Here is a 21,993-nt window from a genome sequence, read left to right on the forward strand (position 1 = left end):
GAGGAGCATCTTGTGCATCTCAGAGATGTGCTTGACCGCACGAAACGCGCCGGTCTCACCATCAATCCTAAAAAGGTCCAACTCGCGACAAGCAAAGTTGAATTGCTCGGCTTTGTCGTGGACAAGAGACAGCTTCGTCCTAACGATGCCAAACTGAAAGCAATTACAGAGTATCCGTGCCCGTTGACGTTAAGAGCTTGTAGCGCTTCTTGGGCATGATAGCCTTTTACCGCAGCTTCATCCCTCATTGTGCGGAGCTATCACGTCCGCTGAACCAGCTACTACGGAAAGGCGTGAAATGGCAATGGGCAGAGGCTGAGCAGCAAGCTTTTGAAGCACTGTCTCGCGCAATCGCTACAACAGCGGCGTTAAGGATACCGGACCTTAACAAACAATTTGTGTTGCAGACCGATGCTAGCGAGTATGGACTGGGCGCAGTGCTGATGCAGGAGTTTGAGGGCGTTCTCCGTCCGGTCGCATTTGCTAGCCATACGCTCACTCCGGCTGAGCGCAATTACACGGTCACAGAACGTGAGTGTCTGGCAATTGTGTTTGCACTAAAGAAATTTGACATGTATCTTGACGGTGCCTCTTTCACCATTCAGACAGACCACATGGCATTAACGTGGCTGCAGCGTTTGCAGAACCCTGCTGGTCGTCTTGCGCGCTGGGTGCTTGCGCTTCAGCGCTACGATTTTACTATCCAGCACAGGAAGGGTTCGCAGAACCAAGTCGCTGACGCGCTATCGCGCGCGCCCCTGCCGCCATCCTCGGACGCGGAAGCGCCGGCGCTGGTGGCTGCAGTGGATGCTGACGCACGCTGGGGTACGCTGGTGAGCAGAGCAGATCTTCTCGCGGCGCAACGTGCCGACGGACTCTGCCGTAAGATCATTGAGCACGTCGGGGCACAGGGCGCAGCTCCCACCAGCAACAGCGGTGAGTTTGATACATATGTGTTGGCGGAAGACGGTCTCCTGCTACGGTATATCCCGCAGGACGATGAAGAAGCTAATTCCCCATTCCGCGCTGTTGTACCCCGTAAGCTTCGGAGGGCTTTCATCCGTTACTTTCATGATTCAGCTCTGGCTGGACACAGCTCTGGCAGCAAAACTTATGTGAAGTTATGTCGGACTGTCACGTGGCCGGGAATGAGGCAGGATGCGCTGCGGTACGCCAGGAGCTGTCATGTGTGTCAGACAGCAAAACCCCGAGTCGGTTGCCCGCCCGGATTGATGCAGTCTGTTGAGAGTAAGAGCCCCTGGCAAATCGTTGCTTGCGATATCATGGGCCCTTACCCCCGCAGCCCGCGTGGGAATTGTTATTTGTTTGTGGTGACGGACCATTTCACGAAGTGGGTAGAGCTGTTCCCGCTACGTACCGTCAATACACCGAATGTATGGAGGTGCCTAATGGAAGTGTTTTCTTGCTTTGGGTTCCCCGCACAGCTCATAACGGATAATGCTACGTATTTTACGAGCAAATTGTTTGAGGACAACTGCCGAGCTGTAGGCGTGAAACACAAACGTACTACCACCTATCACCCTCAGACAAACATAACTGAGCGTGTGAATCGCAACCTCAAGGCGATGCTAATTGCTCATACGGAGCAACACAAGGATTGGGATGCTAAGCTGCCTGAGATTGCATTTGCCACTCGCACCACGGTGAATCGTTCAACCGGGTTTACGCCGGCTTATCTGAATTACGGTCGGGAGATGCCATTTCCTCTCGACAGGACACTTCCAGAAACGGACGCGGGTTCTGGTCTGTCGCCTCATGCTGTGGCCGTTCGCCAGCGCCTGCGTGACGCGATACAGGCTGCCCGGGAGCAGCTTGATTTTGCTCGTCTCCAGCAGGCGGAGCAGTACAACCGGGGTCGTCGAGATGTTCAGCTTGCGGTTGGCGACATGGTTCTCCGGCGCACTCATCCGCTGAGCGACGCTTCACGGAAGTTCTCCGCGTCGCTAGCTCCTAAATGGGAGGGCCCTTTTACCGTAAGCGAGAAGCTGTCTTCCATCACGTATCTTTTACGCAGCAACAGGACCGGTGAACATGCAGGCCCGGTTAATATACCCGACCTTAAACGGTACCATGCGGACTGATCATGTTTCTCTTTTTAGAGGACGCCTTCGCCTAGCGTTGCGTATGGGCGCTAGCGAAATAACAGAATTAGTTTTTTTTTCTTTTACTATCCACATTTTCTTTTTTCTCCTCTGTTTATTCTTGACCTGTCTTTTCTGTAAAGCCTTGATCAGTCCTTTATGGTTATTGTGGGGTTCACTTGTTCCGTAGTACCAGCTTGGCTTCCTCTTTTTTGTCCGCTTTCAATATTTTTTGTTTGTATGTTCTTCTGCACGCTCTCGTAGATGCCCCCGCCACCACGCAATCTTCCTGGGCCCTCTCGGGGATGGGGTCATTCTGCGTACGCACAGGCCCGTTTCCATCCCTGGCTTCCCCGGGCGCCACGTCACCGCCCTCCAACACTTCGCACCGTCGCCACCTGGATGGTCGTGGAGGCAGATCGCTCGGTTGGCTGGGTGTCCCGCCTCCCCTGGGAACTCCAGCCCCGTCCTGAACGTGGCGATCCCGCGGCCGATATCCCAGAGCCTTTCCGGGGCCGTTTACTCTCGGATCGACATCCCCAGGAACCTCCATCCATCTATACGGCAGAGGAGCTCCGTCGCCTTTGCCCTTACTGCCGGGTGCCGCAAATCCATGTGCCCACGCACCTGGCAGGTGCTCTGCACCGTGACTGCATGGCTGCCGCCATTGCTGCAGCGTCGGCCTCCGCAGGACCCCGAACTGAAGACTCAGTCGCTGCTGCCTTTGCTCTGCTGCTTCACCACCGCCCGGACCTCCTCCGCGACCCTCTCCCGGCCGACCACGTCATCGACATGCCCGACGAGTCTTGACTTTGTTTTTGGAGGGGGGGAGAGTGTGGGAACGGCGCGCAGAAGAGGAGAAAGACGCTGTTCGGGGCACGCGCAGCGTGTGCGCGCTGGAGCGTGACGAGGGACTGAGGCAGTGCGTGCCTGGGCTTGGAGAAGATCAGACGTCTCCGGACGGGTTCGGGTCAGAGCTGACTAAAGGTGTGGTTTCTGGGGACTCGGTGTCTTTCTTGGGAGCCGCGGCCGGGCGCTAAGACCCCGGTACCACAATGCTAACGACATCTTTGGGTAATGAAAGCATAGATACACTTCTAGACGACGCCTCGCATTGTTGTGATGCCCACAAAAGCAGTCGTTTAGACAGCGGCCCGTTTGCCTTGGGCAATTATTACGGCACAAAAACACAACCGCAGGAGGGCTGTTGTGTTCATGGGAGTGCCTTTGTTTTGGTTTGCATGCTTCCTTGATTATAGGTGGCTGATGCCGGCGGAGGTGCCGGCCGTGGCCTAAGCTTCAACCTCTGCCATACTAGCACGTGAGAGGTTATTTGACAGATGCCATTGTAAATTTTGAATTACACTTGTTTTGCCTCGTCTTACGTGGTGAGGGACGTATGCTTCGACTGCAGGACGTCGATAATATATGCGTACGCGAAAAATTCACGATGTGTGCTCTATTGGTGCCTTAGTCCTATTTTCCACTACGAACGTATGTTCCTGCCCCTCCATTAGAAGCAATTTACGAAATTGCAATCATGGCGAGGACCGGCTAGTTACAGATCCACTTCCTCTGTTTACGTTTTGTTCATCGTCCGCCTTCACAAGGCATAATTGATCGTGATTATTTCTTAAACGTTTTGTTTGATGCGTTCGTGAGAGTTTCGGAAGTGCCGCAGCATCATTTCATGCCAAAGTATGCACTGTGTCACTGTGGCTGGCTGAATACGCCCAACTCAACACGCACTCTTGCTTGAGTTTTTTTCCGTGTTTTTGGGATACCGCGGTTTGGTGGTTTATTTTTAGCGACGCCCTCTCATCAGAATTCAAGCAGAGTATTGGGAGGCCTCGTGAAGGCGCCGTGACCTGCTTTTGTCGTGCCCGTTGTGCCCCTGTCCTTCGTTTAATTTTGGTTAAACACGGAAACATTTTACCGCGAAGCTGCGTATGTCTAATTCCCCAGGTTATCGCGGTGGGGTGAATGCGTCCACAGTAACTCCCGTAAAGTCACCGATAGTATTCTGCGCACAGCTGCCGCCAAACCTAACGAGATCATGGTCTCGTTAGGTTTGGTCTCGTCATGCAGGAATTTTTTTTTCGCAAACTAGCTTGCTGCATTGGTGAGCATTTACAGGAGTCCTCCGTTATAAAAAAAGCTTCTCTAATCCGGGAACTGCTTTTATGAAGCCACTAAGAGAAATATTTGTGATATTCACAAATTCTTGTTCCAATTTTTTATGAAGACAAATATACGCATATACGCACGTAGTATCAGTACCTGCCTGTTTGTTTCTTCATTCGTTTGTTCATTCGTTCGGGCGTGCGTGCGTGCGTGCTTGCTTGGTTTTTATTTTTTTCACGTTTACTTGAAATATTTTTTATTGATTTATTGATTTAGTGGACGGAACGGGGGGATGTAATGAACGCGAGAACCAACGCAGGTCAACCTCCAAGTGCGTTTGTAGTTGCGCGACAAACAGCTCCGAAGTAAAGGCCGGCCCACTGCTCTTCGCACACGGAAAAGAGCACACCGAACTCTTATCTCGCTACCCCGTCCTCCACGCGGCAATCACCTCTTTCCTTTTGAACGGCACTTAGCGGTCTACAGAAGCAGGCGATCAACCATCACAACACCGCCACCTAGTGCTTTTTCTTCTCCTCCCTCTTCAGGAAGAAGAGGCGAGATAACAATGCTTTTATGACCACCCTAGTCGTTTGTTAAATGTGGTAGTGAGCAAACACTGATCGTCATGAAGATTCTACACAGAACATTAGGCGAGCAGGCGCATCACTATAATACGTACTGCGAGTGCTGCCGCTTCCCAACGTAACTCGAGTGTTCAGCCCAAAGCGACCAATAAAAATCAACATCAAATCAATCAAAATCAACGTGAACCGACTCGCCCCCTTGACACCATTCTCCCGTACAGAGCTGACGCCACTGAGTATTCGACTGTGTCTCAACTATCCTCGTATGCCGAAGAATGCCGCCAACTTGCCCGCTCATTCACATCCTACGATCAATTCACGCAAAAGAATCGCCATGACAAGAACCTCCCAGACGTGTTTTTCTCCCCCGGATCGCTGGTGTGGCTGTGGGTACCATCCACACCTTCTGGGCAATGCAGTAAATTTCTCTCTATCTACCACGGCCCATACCGGGTCCTGGAGCGTACCTCGCCCGTTAGTTACCTTGTCGAGCCAGTACAGCCTTCACCCGACCAACGCCGACGTGGGAAAGAGACCGTTCATGTGCAACACCTGAAGCCTTACTACGACCCCCTCGTTTTATCGGGCCCCTAGGCAGCCAGGTTGGCTGCTCTTCAGCGGGGCAGTGATTGTAAAGAGGATAGTCACCGAGTTATTGCCACGGACAATCTCCTGTTTGGGGTATGCGCCAGTGCGGAGACAGTGCAACGGACAATCTTCCGTCTATGGGCATACACCAGGTTCAGGACACTAACATGGTCCAGTTTTGGTCACGCCCCGTCGCACCCGCTTGTCTCGTGCTCGCCCTGTTCCGACCAGCTAAAACGACCACTTGGGCTGGCCCTGCTCATCGTCGCACCCTATCTATCGTCCCAATAAATACCACTTCAATATATATATATACATATATATATATATATATATATATATATATATATATATATATATATATATATATATATATATATATATATATAGTAAGGAAATGAGGAGCTCGTTGAGGAAATACAGAAAGACAGGTCAGCAGTCTACAGCGCCAAAGGAGGCATAGGGGTGTGGTTAGGCTCTTTTCTTTTTCAGTACGGTTAATGAAGTAAACATTTTTTTAAATATACAGAAGATAGAAATAAAGAAAAACACGCGCCCAGAGTGGGGACCGAACCCACGCCTTTCGATTACATGTCGAATACCTTAGCAATTCGGCTATCTGGGCGACTGTGTTCTCCTTAACTTTCTGGGCTATTTATATTTACTAGAGGTGTATCTGACGCTTGAGGGTGGTAGCCAGCGCCACTCTGACTACACGGGGAGAAGGGGACCTTCTTTTCAACCCCCGGGGCGTGACTCGAGCGTCTACAGCCTGTCATGCGCGAGTAACTGGCGGGAAGCCCTCTTATGCTACCTAGACATCAAGGCTGCCAGAACCGAGACCCTCGCTACGCTTTCGCAGAATAATATAGTAAGGAAATGAGGGGCTCGTTGAGGAAATACAGAAAGATAGGTCAGCAGTCTACATCGCCAAAGGAGGCATAGGGGTGTGGTTAGGCTCTTTTCTTTTTCACTACGGTTAATGAAAAATTTTTTTAAATATACAGAAGAAAGAAAGAAAGAAAAACACGCGCCCAGAGTGGGTACCGAACCCACGCCTTTCGATTACATGTCGAATGCCTTACCAATTCGGCTATATATATATATATATATATAAATATATATTTATATATATATATATATATATATATATATTGTGACGAGATGCCAAGTCAGTCCCCCGTGCGCGGGTATGTGCCACGCTGTCATGCGGGCTGATGATGAGAAGGCAGCGGGAGAGTGCGAAAAGAGGGACGAAACGGCGACATCGGCTCGAGCTCGGGGTCGCGCTTGGAATCGCGAAGAAACCCATTAACGGCGCCCGTGCTACCGCGCCGGGACGTCGACAGCTCTTGCCAAGGCTACAGGGCCATCGCCACAGCGCCGGATACCCGTGTCTGTCGCTGCGCCGGGCATCCGCGCCTTGCGCCGGGTCGCCTGGTCGTCGGGCCAACCAGGAGGGGGCCGCAACCTCTTCGGGCAGACCACCCGTTGGATCCACCCCACTACCTGTGCCTGCTGCCGCTTCTACCGTGCCTGGCGCTACTGGACCTCATCGGACACTGCGCAGCAACGTGAGCACGTTCGGTTGGCATTAGGCGCTGACGCCGCACCCGACTAAGGTCACTGAACTAGCGCGACTAGGACTGACAAGGACTGCTGTCCTCTTTCCTTTCTCCTAATCTTATTATTTGGTTTTTTTTCCTTTTCGTTCCGCGCACCGCGTGTCTCACGTTCCGACAATATAACTGCATTCTTCATCCATGCCATGTCTCCGACCCTTATGACTTCTGGCACGTGTCTCGGCTAACCCGAACTTCATCACAACTGGCGTCCGCGACAGGACCTCTCAACAACATCTAGAGAGGACGACGAGATTTGTGCCAGAGTTGTTCCGGCCTGAGAAGCGACATGGAGGTTGAAAAGCTTGTAGCAAGTGGAAAGGAGCTAGGACTCCGTGACGCCGAGCTGCGAGAGTGGGTGAAAGCGGAACAAGACCGGTTGAGAGACCAAAGGGCAGCAGAACGTGAGGCTGTGAAGGCAGCAGCAGATCTGGAGCGTGCTAGGCACGAGAACCTGCTGCTTAACCTAAGGCTCCAGGAAGGTGCGCGAAATAACCCGCAAGCTGATGGCTCTGTTGCAGGCGTGCCTCAGGCAGAACCAACGATTTCTGCCAGCCCCCACAAGTTCATACCTCCGTTCGACGAGCGTAGAGATGACCTTGATGCGTACCTCCTTAGGTTTGAGAGGGTCGCGCGCGCGCAAAAATGGCCGGAGGACAAATGGGCCGTAGGACTCAGCACCTGCCTCACCGGTGACGCCCTCTCCGTGATAGGAAGAATGACGCCAGAAGATTCGCTGGACTACCAGAAGGTCAAGCTGGCTCTCCTTCAGCGGTTTCGTTTTACCCCTCAAGGGTATAACGACAAGTTCCGCCTGGCCAAAGCTGAGGACGGAGAAACCGGAACCCAGCTTGTTTCCCGCCTCTCTGGATATTTCGACCGGTGGTTGGAGACGTCTGGGGTGCCCAAGACATACGAGGCAGTACGCGACAAGATGATCGCTGAACAATTTCTACGGTGCTGCTCCTCCCAGCTGGCAATCTTCATCAAGGAGAGGGAATGCAAGTCCACAAAAGAGATCACCGAAGCATGTGACCGCTTCCTTGAAGCTCAGAGGGTCGCAAACCTGGGCAAGTTCCGGGACGAAAGGAAAGAGCCCCATGTCGACACCCCTACCAAGAGAGGCCCCACATGTTTCATCTGTGGCAAAACCGGACATTGTGCTCCTGACTGCAGGATAGCAGCCCGGGCTACCCGCTGTGAAAACTGCGGAAAACGGGGGCACAAGACGGACAGCTGCCGGTCCAAACCGCCAAATAACAAACAGGTCTCCGCTTGCACTTTTGCAAAACACCCTTGCGGCGGAGTGAATACGGACACTGGCGGCAAAGGCAAACGCAAACTGGCCCCCACACATTCAGGGGGTGAAGAATGCGAGCTCCAAAAAGGATGCCTGGCAAGCAGCATGCCTGTGGCCACCGGCCAGGTCTACGGGCGGTTGGTTTCCGTTCTACGAGACACCGGCTGCAACACCGTCATCGCGCGTCGGGAACTTATTCCAGACAGTTGCCTCACAGGCCAGGCGTCGACAGTCCTGTTCGTAGACAACACCACGCGGCGCCTTGAGGAGGCATACATTTACGTGGACACGCCGTATTTCACAGGACACGTTCTGGCGAAATGCATGGCCGACCCCCTGTATGATCTGATACTGGGGAACATACCTGGTGTTAGGGATCCCAACAGTCCTAACCCTGCATGGAAGCCACAGCAACCAAGGCATCCAGCAACTCCAGCGGTGCTCGGTGGAGAAGCACATCCTTCTTCGGCCGACGAGAACACCAGCCGTGTCCATCAGAAGGTACAGCGTAACCGGCCGGCAAGTCCCATCATGTTCGCCGGGGTTACCAGAAAAGAGATGCGGCAACAGCAGCAGCTGGACAAGACTCTGGCCAACTGCATGAAGATGGCAGCGACAGAGTCATCTTCCGATAAGGAGAACCCCTGCAAGTTTGTTTGTGAAAAGGGGCTGCTGTACCGTCGGTACACGTTACCATCTGGCCGCTTCAACCAGCAACTTGTTGTTCCACATCCTTTCAGAGAAGCGGTCATGAGGAAGGGCCATGAAGGAGTCCCAGATCATCACCGATTTTTAAAAACAACTAAAAGAATCCTCCGGGAGTTCTATTGGCCAACCATTTACGCCGACCTCCGAAGATTTCTGAGGACTTGTCAGCCATGCAAGACGGCTAATCCGAAAATCGAGGTGGGCATTGCTCTTTCGAGAAAGATGCCTACTGTTGGCCTGTGCGTAATGGAAAGTCTGCTTTCAAGCAAAACGACAAGCCCGCAGCGCACCGACAGGCCACGCCGAACAGAAGCATCTGTGCTGTGAGGTCAACCTATTCAACATTGTTTTGGCGTCTCGGCAGTGTTGTGTTGTCCAGACGATACTTACTGCCGGTTCACGAAATCTGTTGACTGTACGAACATTGTTTCTGTTTTGTTTTCCCGCATCACCGCATCCCGCCCACCGAGGACTCTGAAAGTGTGTGCGGCTCCGCCCCAGCAACTTTCTGAAGCCGGGGGTAGTGTGACGAGATGCCAAGTCAATCCCCCGTGCGCGGGTATGTGCCACGCTGTCATGCGGGCTGATGATGAGAAGGCAGCGGGAGAGTGCGAAAAGAGGGACGAAACGGCGACATCGGCTCGAGCTCGGGGTCGCGCTTGGAATCGCGAAGAAACCCATTAACGGCGCCCGTGCTACCGCGCCGGGACGTCGACAGCTCTTGCCGGGGCTACAGGGCCATAGCCACAGCGCCGGATACCCGTGTCTGTCGCTGCGCTGGGCATCCGCGCCTTGCGCCGGGTCGCCTGGTCGTCGGGCCAACCAGGAGGGGGCCGCAACCTCTTCGGGCAGACCACCCGTTGGATCCACCCCACTACCTGTGCCTGCTGCCGCTTCTACCGTGCCTGGCGCTACTGGACCTCATCGGACGCTGCGCAGCAACGTGAGCACGTTCGGTTGGCATTAGGCGCTGACGCCGCACCCGACTAAGGTCACTGAACTAGCGCGACTAGGACTGACAAAGACTGCTGTCCTCTTTCCTTTCTCCTAATCTTATTATTTGGTTTTTTTTTCTTTCGTTCCGCGCACCACGTGTCTCACGTTCCGACAATATAACTGCATTCTTCATCCATGCCATGTCTCCGACCCTTATGACTTCTGGCACGTGTCTCGGCTAACCCGAACTTCATCACAATATATATATATATATATATATATATGTAATTGGTTAACGCACCGCACGCGTTATGCGGAGATGTGGGTTCGACTCCCGCTCCCGGAAAAACGGCGGATTTTTTCTCGACCTATATTTTCGCCTATTTAGCACTGTATTAAATAAAAAAAACATGACGAACACACGTAATTCGGCACTATGAAATATCTCTTTAACAGCCGAATAGCACTGGCAATGACGACTGCAAGCTTGATATATATATATATATATATATATATATATATATATATATATATATATATATAGCCGTTATATAGCCGATATATATATATATTTAATCGAAAGGCGTGGGTTCGGTCCCCACTCTGGGCGCGTGTTTTTCTTTCTTTCTTTCTTCTGTATATTTAAAAAAATGTTTACTTCATTAACCGTAGTGAAAAAGAAAAGAGCCTAACCACACCCCTATGCCTCCTTTGGCGTTGTAGACTGCTGACCTATCTTTCTGTATTTCCTCAACGAGCCCCTCATTTCCTTACTATATTATTCTGCGAAAGCGTAGCGAGGGTCTCGGTTCTGGCAGCCTTGATGCCTAGGTAGCATAAGAGGGCTTCCCGCCAGTTTACACGCTCATGACAGGGTGCAGACGTTCGAGTCACGCCCCGGGGGTTGAAAAGAAGGTCCCCTTCTCCCCGTGTATTCAGAGTGGCGCTGGCTACCACCCTCAAGCGTCAGATACACTTCTAGTAACTATCAATAGCCCAGAAAGTTAAGGAGAACACAGTCGTCCAGATAGCACGAATTGGTAAGGCATTCGACATGTAATAGAACGGCGTGGGTTCGGTCCCCACTCTGGGCGCGTGTTTTTCTTTCTTTCTTTCTTCTGTATATTTAAAAAAATGTTTATTTCATTAACCGTAGTGAAAAAGAAAAGAGCCCAACCACACCCCTATGCCTCCTTTGGCGTTGTAGACTGCTGACCTATATTTCTGTATATATATATATATATATATATATATACACCAGACCGGTATTCTGGAGGTCGTGGGTTCGGATCCCACCCGGGGGGCATTTTTTCACCACTTTCTTTTCGACTCAAAAAATTCATCTCTTTCTATGACCCACCACAACCTCTTCTTTGCTTTCCGAGGTTTTCTTGACTGCCGACCGTTATTTTCTGTCTTATTTCACGGATCCCCTCATTTCCCATTTTCTGATTCGCTATATTTATAAAAATGGATATGTACTCTTGTGCCAGAGCGCCTGGCCCAAATACGTTGCACAAGGCGACGCGCCGACAGCGAGGCTGTCACGCCTCTTCCTTTTGTAGTTGCGGCGCGGCCAAATCCCGCATCTGAGAACGACCAAATAAGGGCATGTCGCTGCACCTGGAGGCGAGGTCACGGTACCGGGGGGGCATCGCCCTCCCTTTCCCCATTGGCGACGTATCTGACTCACCGCTTTGCTACCATTCGTCGGAATTCAAACTTCAGGCAGCGAGAGCCCTTATTGGAGCTATTCGAACTTCTCTGGGCCACAACAAACTTCCCGGGGTATAAAAGAAGCCCTGAGGCTCTCATCGTCGGCATTCCTCAGTGGCTTCTCTCCGGCGGCACTTTTCGGAGGCACCGAGTGAAAGGGTGCTGTCGCTTTTGTGCGAGTTATGTAACGTTTGCTTACCCTGTACATACTGTATATAAATGTTACTTCAACTTTCCGTCAGCCCGAGAACTTCGTCGCTCTTCTCTGTGGCGCGTCGATAGGGGACGGAGCAAGGCGACGTCGCTACATCGGTGACTGCACTCGGATGGCCAGCAGCAACAGTGGAGGCGGCGCTGAGAGGGCCCTGACCCTACAGCGGAGACAGTTTTGGGATGACTGATTCCCAACATCGGTGACTAACTGGATGCGAGTCACAACCTTGGTGACCGCCCTGGAATGCTCATTCCCAACAGTACACACACACACACACGTAAGAATATAAAACTTAGAAAAAGGTAGCGACCACGATTGTGACCAACGTTTCAGGCCGGGTGAGGTCAGTAACTCGTTCGAGGTTTTCCTTTCTTGTGTTCCCTACCATCACCCAAGTCTTATTGCTCCATGTATACACAGCCACATGATGTAAACACACATATATCCCTTGTGAACGTCAAACACAAGATAATGAAAGCAAAGTTCCCAGTAGTTTTACAGCATTTCCTGCGCAGACTTCGATGGAAACCATGTTCGGAGGACTGGCAATTTTCAACAATGGCTCAAGCAGCACATGCGCGACGTGAAAAACAAAAGCGTGTCACCAGAGTGTTACGCTCCGGCCCAACACGCAGAGGCAACTCATAAAAAAATGAACTGGGCTAATGCAAAAATATTGAAAAATAGAACAAAAGGACCTTACGCCTTTATCTTGAATTCCTCACAACCCAGACCACGGGGCACACAATTAATTGCAATTACGGCAACTTTCCACACGTGTACGCACGTTGCGTACGTCACATTTGAATACAACACAACCAGACCACGTTTGGCCCCTAAGCTCAACAAGGCTCCCGTACTGGAGCCGAAAGGTCTTTGCTTTTTCGGTTTTGTAAACACTCGTTGTCGGTGTCTGTTTTTAAATGCGAAGGCATTTCTTAGCCGCAGGTTGTCTTGCGTCGTTGAGAGGCGTGCGCCTAGCAACAGCTGTGGCGCGCGCCTAGCAACCGGAGCAGGTGCGGAGTAGCGGAGGGCAAGGTGAGAGGATGAGCGCGCTCGGCGTGTGAGGGCGCTCGCATCGCGGAGCTCTGGCGGAGTAGCGGAGAGTGAGTGGAGAGGAGGAGCACGCTTGCATCGCGGAGCTCGGGGCGGAGAGAGAGCTCGCGCGCGGGCTGGCGCGGGTCTCTCTCTCCTCTCCGCGTACCCCTCTCCGCTCGCTGAGCATATAAATGCAGGAAGCGCGCGCCTCTCTCCGTGACTGCTTGCCGACTGGCGCCTTGATAGCGATGGAAGTCGGTGAAGTCGATACCGCAAAGAAGAATTCGGTGCACCCAATGCATTCGCATTTCCGTACGATCCCCTTCGGGGAGGTGGGGGGATTATTTTGATTAGTGTCATTCCCCTTATGCGCAATGGCATAGATTAAGATAGACCGAATATATGCAGAGCGTTCATTTCAAAAAATCTATGGTAAAATTACCGAAACTTAGAATTAGTGCATGAATATTTCTTTACCAATAAGTTAGATGTCTCGCACTTGCGCTTATTTTGTTTAGAGTGATTAAAACATTATTTGGATGCCTTATAACATATCTTGTTACGCTAAAGCAGCGTGGATTATTTCGACAGTTTCACATCGTTTTAGGGATGGTAATTTATTTGCTCATGCATGAATTACGGGTATACAATGAATCAAATGTTTGTTTTTGCAGTTTTAAGAAAATGCGGACGAAGACTTGTGCAGAAAGGGAGTCATTGATTGCAATATTAAAAAGACTTTCAACGGATATTTACCAAAAGTACTTGCTCAGATATGGTATCTGTCGGTTCCAGATGTACCAAAAGTCCAGAAAACCATGTAGCATTAGCAGCATTGGACGGACATCGTTTTCATCGCAGCCTTTCGTCACATAGTGCATTGTGATCTCCTAAATAAAAATACACAATAGACAAAAGTATTTTTGCAGAATTGGTGTCACCTAAAAAAATAGAAAAAGCTGTCAACCCATTAGTGAGAAATATTCTCTGAGTGCCCTTGTAGGGATCATAATGTCTACACTGACCACGCTATGGTCGTTTAGCTTTCACTTAACCGTCATATGATGTCTGCTCCAAAACTTACTCAGCACCTCTACGGCCTGCACAATATCTGGGTTCTCACTTACAATGAAGTTGTACCATCGGGACTTTTACATCTCAGCTTCCTATTCTTTCCTTTGTATAAAAATGTGTTCATCGATCTCACGTTATTTCTTTCTGGAAATCCGGCCGATGTATCTCCGTGATTATTGCGATTGTCTATGCCGAAGTTTTTAAATGACCTTTCCCCCATTTGCTTCTAACCCACCTTTGCATTAGTCTCCCATTAGAGCAGTAAACTGTATATTTACCTTCTTCATTGCTTATTCGAAGTCGTCATAGAAGATGTCTACGGCTTCATCGTCATAGATGGTTATTGGCACATAGGTCCGTACTAATTTAACCTGTATCGCTTGTTTAGCTTGATCATAACAGCCGCGAATCTGTCGCTAATGCTGAAAAACATCTGCGTGTTCCCTGCTAGGTCTCTTGGGATTCAAAGTCCCACCCCGTCTTCTTTCTTCCCTTGGGGTCCACTGTGGGTGAAGCAATGTGTAAAGAAGACAGAAAAAACTAGCCAAGAAAGTGAAACCACTAGTTGCTAAACGTGAGAGAATGGAAGCGTCAAATGCGGTGGGACAAATTGAATCAGCCGAGTAACGAAACTGATTAACAGATGTAACGAAAACGACATTTCTGCATATAAAATGGTAGTCATCGAGGAAACGCTGCTAATGAAGGGAAGCTTGAAAACAACTAGGACGAAGCTACCCATGGGCAAAGAGAGGAAGTACGCACACAGAGACCAGCAGGGTAACATTACGCTCTACTTCGACGATATAACAAATGTATCACCCATTCTACACCAGGGAGTATGCCAGCGATGTTCGACTAAGCGAACTACTGAGCGTACAATCCCAACTTGCGATGTCCCACCAGTAACTAAAAAGGAGGTAGGAAATGCTCTCAAATGCATGAAAATGAGAATTTCAGGAGGCGACGACGGCCTAAGCGTGGATGTTTTGAAGGGGGAAGAAATATTGTACTGAAAAAGTTTTCCTACGATTTTCAGAATGCTTGAAGACTCAAAAAGTGGCGATTACCTGAAAAATCGCCAGCCTTATTCTGAAACCATAAAGGAGATGCCAAGGACCTCAAGAAGTGCAGACCCATTTGCCTACTCTCGGCGGTTTTTTACAAGTACTTTACCAGTTGTCAGCCGCACAGCTGGTAGCCCGGATTGCCAGCAATCCAGAAAGCAGGCGGTCTTGAAGAAAGTTTACTGAGACGTAGACCACATCCATGTAGTCAATGAAGTGATATAAACAGCCGGAGAGTAGAGTAAGCCCTTTTACATGGCAAATAATAGTATAAGAAATATTTTTATTCCGTATTCACCGCAGCCGTGCTAGAAGTATTAAAAGACCTGGGAACAGAGGAGGCATAGATCTTCCTGAAGACGTATATAACTAATGCATGGGCAGAGTAGCCCTCCACAAGCAAAGAGATAAATTCCCGATCTGAAAGGTAGTAAGACAGGAAGATACCATCTCCCCAAAACTATCAACAGCATGTCTGCAGAGTGTATTTAGAAATCTTGTGTCGGACGACACAGGGTTAAAGATAAATGAGGAATACTGAAGCCATTTTAGATTTGCGGACGACATAGTCTTGCTGAGTGAAAGTGCAGAAAACCTACAAATAATGCTTCAGGACCTACAATCAGAAACCACGGTCGTGGGGCTAAAGAAAACCCGGGTCATCTCCTCTAACGAGAAACCTGGAGAGGGGTGACGCATGCAGTGTATAAATGCACTCTTGGCGTCTTTGCGTTTTGGCCAACAGATACGGAATCGTTGGAGGATGGAGGTATACAGCTCTATTGTAAAATTCTATTGTCCTTGAACCACGAAGCTTTCTAGCGCCAGGCGTAAAGGAGTGTGCTGGTGTTTTTTAAGCACGCGTAACGACGCGCCGAAGAACGACGCGCAAATGACTGTCCCGGTGATTTTTTTTAGTGCGCGTTACGTTATAGCGCGAGCCGTAAACGAGTTTTCCGGTGATTTAGTACCGTGACTCATGAGCCGACGCTTACGGCGAGGACAGGAGACGCTAACAGCCCCAGCCCCTAAGAGCCTTCACCCCCAATAAATATGAATAAATCTAAAGTAATGAAAAATAAGCATGCCAAAAGCGTCCTCTCTAGCTTAAGAAATCCAAAGCTTGAAGAAGTAAAAGTATATAACTGCCTCGGACAAATCCCGCGAAGGAAAGGTATGGGCTTGGGAGCATTCGGTCACCACTCCCGAATAAGGGAAAGTAATTACCTCTGTCACCCAAAAACTGTCTACAAGCAGTGCATACTGCCGGTGAGGACGGAGTTGGAACTTGGCGGCTTACTAAACAACTACAAAGAAATCTTAGATATGCTCATCGGGCCATTGAACGAATAATGTTAGGAGTAAAACTTAGAGACATGAAAGGACCTACCTTGCTCAGAGAACAAACTAGGGTAGAAGATATCATTGTTGAAATAAAGAAAAAGAAATGTACTCGAGTTGAGATTGCAATCAGACGAACCAACAGCCGGTGGAAAATTAGGCTAACAGAGTGGATAACAACAGATGCGTCCAGATGAAGTGGAAGGCTGAAAATTCGTTGGAGGGATGAATATAAAAATTGGGACTGTGGACTCGAGAAGCGCCGCCAGGCGCGGTTGGAGGTCAATATCGTAAGTCTTCGTCCTGCAGTCAACCTGAGTAGGCTGATGAAGATTATGTAAAAATACACTTTAATTAATCCATCATTATGGCGAATGGAGAATCAAACATAGAGCAATAAAACATAGAGCAATTTCCTTAAGCAATGAACCAACTAGACCAACAGCATATTTTACCAAACATAGAGTGTCCGTCGACAGCTGAAGAGTTTGTCGCCTTGAATCGGCATGGAAGGCGACATGCAATTTGTTTGGGATACATCAACGCACATTAAACACAGTACTATTATAAAAATACGGATAAACTTTTTGCTGGGTTTAGTGTTTCATGTGAACGTTCTTTTCGTTGTGTCCTTACTGTCTTTCTGTTCAGTTTCACCTGCGAGATGTCTGCCTGTGTAAAGAAGGGGTAGGATGAAGTTTGCTTGAGGGCGGAACACTGTTTTATTGAAGGAAGCAAGATGAACCGGCATCCAGGATGCAATGAAACACTGACTAGGCTAATAAAAACATCGGACCCAAATTTTATTTTTAATGAATAGCTGTTCTATAAACGTTTTCCGCTTAGAATTCCAAACAGAGCTTCATCAATAACGTATGCAAAACAACTGCACAAAATTAGTCAAGGCTGCTTTACAGGAACAGGCTCTCACACTTTCAGACGTGTACGTATTACGTAGTGGAAAGCGATATAAAAAGGCTTTTGCATTTTCTTGCGATCTGTGTGGTGCGGATTTTCCCCAAAGTCACATTACCTATCAAAACCTATCAAGTAACATTACCTAACTGCAGTTCTATCAAAAAATGTTGGAGAGGACGCCTTGGTTTCGTTGTCAAGGCTACGACGCGAGAGTGTTATTTTGTCGATGAGAAAGCAATTGAGAAGGCAGCTGTGGAATTTACCATTCATGCTATCTATGCACTAAAGCTCAGCTGAGAGAGGGACGCTAGATGTAACGCCTCCACAGCAATGCAGCTAGAAGAAATTCGGGGGGAGATGCTAAACGTTTATATTGGTGGAGAGTGTGAGAAAAGTGGACAGAGAGGATTTGTGTGCCAGAGTGCGTGATAGAAAATATTTCTTTTAGGGCGCAAGCTTTCTAAAAAAAAAATCAGTCGTTTCGGATCTGTGGTACAGAAATTGACCGCTGCTCTAGAGAGATTTCAGGAACACAGATCTCGAGAACATACATCTCGGACACCAAGCGCCTAAAGCGGTAGGTTTGGGTAACTCGTGACCTTGCCAAATACAGAAAAAGAGTTAGCCTAGTGGGTGCTCTCCGACACGTGATGCGGTATTGGCGATGAGATATAAGAGTGGCTCACGTCACCTTTGAAACTCGCACCGCTCTCGTCTGCTACCGCCCACTTGTGAGGGGCAGCAGTGCCTGTGCCTGAAATCGCCCGTTTGGAAAATTTAGAGGTTTAAAAAGTGCTGGAAAAGGACGAATTTTTCTTCAACTGCTTAGTTTCCGAGAAAGCTGTATAGCTTTCCTTTATCGCCGTGTGGCTGCATTTAGATGGCAGTGAAACTTTCCTTTACAAAAACTTTCTTTTGCTATTCCAGAGATTAAGCTATGTTGCCAGCTTATGACCCTTCTGAATAATTTTAAGCTGTATCACGCACAAGTTTCCAAAACATGAGTAGAGAAAGAAAAAAAACATTCTTCAGAGCACCAGCCCGAAGATCGTGTGTAACTCGTCCTTTTAAACTTATTTGCGATGTTGAGTGCTCAGATGTCCTCGATAAGTATAGAAAATGCGTAGGCTTTCTTAATCATTTATGAGATGCTCTAAAAAACACTCAACTGTCTGTAACTCTACTCACCAATCCGCGGGCATCTGCATGCGCATTGCACAGCAGATATTAAAACGACGGTCTTCTATTTCTTTAGTTGTTTACTTGTATCAGATGAATATTTTTTCTGTGCCTAACGCTTTAATCTTTTTGTACCGTCACAAACGTATTAAAGGGTTGGAAATATTTGGGAGGCTCAAAAAGTTCGAGGGGATTTGTTCTGGAGGCCGTATGGAATACATTCCTTTTTTTACAAATTGGGTTTCGGTTTGGCTGCGTACAAGCAGGTGCGTATCCGCAGCGTGGGTTGTTTATTCACGTGCAAATGCGATCAGAAGGTTTGATCTACGCCACCTAGAAACGGTGCAGACAACGTTGGACAGAGTACCCGAAGGCGGCTTTTGTGCCATGAATTTCTACAGTGACCATCGTAATAGTAACAAACTGACACTCAAGTCGAAAGTTCATGACATTATTACGGTGCGAAGGCTTTGTATACTCCCTAACGAACGCTATAAACAGCATACATGCCGGGTTCTAGTATTGTTATTGTTATTGCGGCACACCTGCATAAACGATGGAAACCGACTAGCATTAGCTACTCTTCGTACTGACATTTTACACTCCGTGCTAATTTTTTACAGGACAGAAAAGCAGCAATAAAAATGGATCTGTCATTCCGAAGTATCTATGATTTGGTTCACACCTACAGATATCAGACGATGTTGAAACCACGATTGCTTTGTATATGAAGCGGTGATAGCGCCGTCTCTGTATACGAGGGCAGTCTCCGAGCTTGCACCGACAGGTTATTCGAATCGTTCTCAAATTCTTACCTCTTGCGAAGTATACATCCACATTGGTTAGAAGCCTGGTAAAAAACCAACAGGCGCTTATACACAGTGTAGGTTATTTAAAACTCCGAATACATTTCTTGCGCCCCATAGCACATGTCGCCTACACTCAAGACATGACAACTTATCGTGATGTGATACAATACTTTCTAGCGTTCGGCACGAATGCAAAAACTGTTTAAATATCCCCTTACATAAGATTACCGAGAACCGGAACGCCTTCTGTCAAACCCGACAACCGTGATGGCCTGGAATGTAGTTTCATCTGGCATTTTAGCTGGGGTCGGTTATTAACAGCTCGTTGTTCTCTTTGTAACGAAGATTGCTCGGTACAGCAGCTGATACTGGGCTCCGACTTTTCGCGCTTCGCACTGCACCGGCTTTGCAAGGGATGGGGTGACGGCCGCAATATTTTCTGTCGGAGTGGTATCAAAAACTGTTCATTAACTTTCAGGTTCCGATAGTGTATGCGAGTGTAATTCTCTGGTGCGGAAATGCATGATAAATCAACCGAGCACAATGAAACACCAGGGAGAGTGAGCCGGGGTAAAGCAGACAACAAATGCGTAGATCCCTAAGCCGACATCATCGAGGTTTGCTTACCGCCAAATGAACAAGTGAGCGCGACGGAACGCGAGCAGCACAGGCGCACGCCAAATGGTGAGCTGCGATTCTGCGGAAGCGGTCGTGAGCCTGTCCAAGTTTCCTCCGCCGAAAGACCAAGAAATAAAATTGAGAAAAAGACAAGCACTAGGGTGTAGCAGTAAATCAGCATGGATCAGTATTGTTCGGTTTTCGAAAACACGTAAGCAGTCTTAGGAGCACGGATAGTGTTTTCGTATTCCAATGCAGTATAACACAAAATTTCGTCTCTTTTGCCTGGCTTACTTCTTGTATACGCCCTAAATACGGGGTTGGTTTCAGAATTTTGGGGGGAAGCTGTGGTATTATAGACGTTCAAATATTTGTGACACCAGCCGTACACGTTTATATTTTTGCCTTGTATAATATTCGTTTCTGCTACAGCAAAAACACTGAGGTCACCATGAACATGTTCATGCTATTTTCAAGTACTGGTGCCGACCAGACCGACAGACTATGCACAAGAAATAAATAGCGTATTCATCGGCCGCTTGCTTATAGGAAATCCTGCTGCGACCATCGCCTCAAGGGAAACGACTTATAGGAGGGTTTTTCTTAAAGCCACATAATAACTACACAGAGGGATGTGCATTGCTTCCCCTTTGAAGGTACGTGACGACGCAAGAAGAACCGTTACTGATGTATAAAAAGGAGGTACGGGACCCGCATACCACTGCTCTGGTTACGCTTTTCAGGCGTCTAAGTAAACTACAGTACGACTATCCGTTTGTTTCTAGAGGGGCTATCTGCGGGTGCATGAAGATGTCGGGAGCTTCATCTTCCATTGTTATTTTAAATATTATGAGCGAGAATCTCAGAAGCGTGGATATTATTTATTTCGCCTCCATATTATTCCCATCATCAAGCACTTCGAGGAGCACTTCGACTACTTTGTCGGCTGATCATCATCATCGCTTTTTAGGTCGGTGTTCGGAGACGGCTGTACCCCACAAGAAACGTCCTGTTGATACGCAGCGAGTGTGTTTTTGTACACTGTTCGGGAAAAAACATCTTACTCCGATCCGGGAAGAGAAAGATTATGACGCAGGCGGCATCGCTACATAGTAAACAGGCTCGATTGTTTTCGCCCTGTGCCCGAAAATAACCTGTCTTTGCCTGCTTGTTTTGTATCCTCTTGTTCCTGTTGATGTGCTGCATCGACTGATGCCAAGATTGCACCCATCAAGGCCACCAGACCATCGCAAGTGGCACAAACAGTCCCTACGATGCAATCATTCAAGCGTTGTTCCTGACACCGTTACCCATCCCTCAACCCTCCCACATTTACCGAACATCAACATTAATCACCCCCTGTCAGAACTCGACTCTCCTTTCACCATGGGCGAACTGCAAGTAGCCATTTCTCAAGGGAAGCCCAAGTCTGTTCCTGGTGACGATCAAGTTAAATTGCAAGATATCGGAACCTTCCCCCACACGGCCTCGATGCTCTACTACACCTGGCCAACCACTCCTGGGACTCAGGCGAGATTTCTGACTCCCTGAAAGTAACGGTTATTGATCCAATACCCAAACCCGGTAAAGATGCTCTCCATCCTCAGAATCTTCGCCCCATTGCACTTACCCCTGTAAGAGCGATGGGGCTGTATTGACGGTATTATTTCAAAGTTCCTTAAAAGTACTAAACAGTGTTGTTCCATATGTTATCCAAAACATTTCAATAACCACTAGACATCGGTGAACTGCCACAGGACTGGAAAATAGGGAATTGGTTGCAGCATCTAACTCACAGGACAGACACCTTTCAACTATACCTTTCAACTATAAGTTCACCTTTTACTATAGAACCATATCAATCACCAGCGTTCCGTGTAAGATCCTTGAACACATACGTTTTTCCAACATAGCAAATTTTTTCAATCTAATTTATTCTTTCGTCCAGCAGAAGATGGTTTCGGAAGACATTTTCATGCGAGACGCAATTACCGCTATTCACACACAAAGTGCATAGTATTCTTGACCGTAGTTGTTTTGCTGATTGCATCT

The 21,993-nt window shown here is 48.5% G+C and overlaps 1 protein-coding gene across 1 annotated transcript in view; it reads right to left on the reverse strand.

Moving 5' to 3' along the window:
- Window positions 1–21,993, reverse strand: part of LOC144164316 (AB hydrolase superfamily protein YfhM-like) — a 79,717-nt gene that overhangs the window by 41,793 nt on the left and 15,931 nt on the right. Inside the window, exon 2 of the mRNA XM_077694813.1 lies at window positions 13,692–13,822. Within this exon, the coding sequence (XP_077550939.1) occupies window positions 13,692–13,822 (131 nt within the window). The remainder of the gene's footprint in view (window positions 1–13,691; window positions 13,823–21,993) is intronic.

The sequence above is a fragment of the Haemaphysalis longicornis genome, unplaced genomic scaffold, assembly GCF_048455015.1.
Source record: "Haemaphysalis longicornis isolate Haplotype H1 unplaced genomic scaffold, Haemaphysalis longicornis Haplotype H1 scaffold_13, whole genome shotgun sequence".
In the NCBI taxonomy this organism is placed as follows: domain Eukaryota; kingdom Metazoa; phylum Arthropoda; class Arachnida; order Ixodida; family Ixodidae; genus Haemaphysalis; species Haemaphysalis longicornis.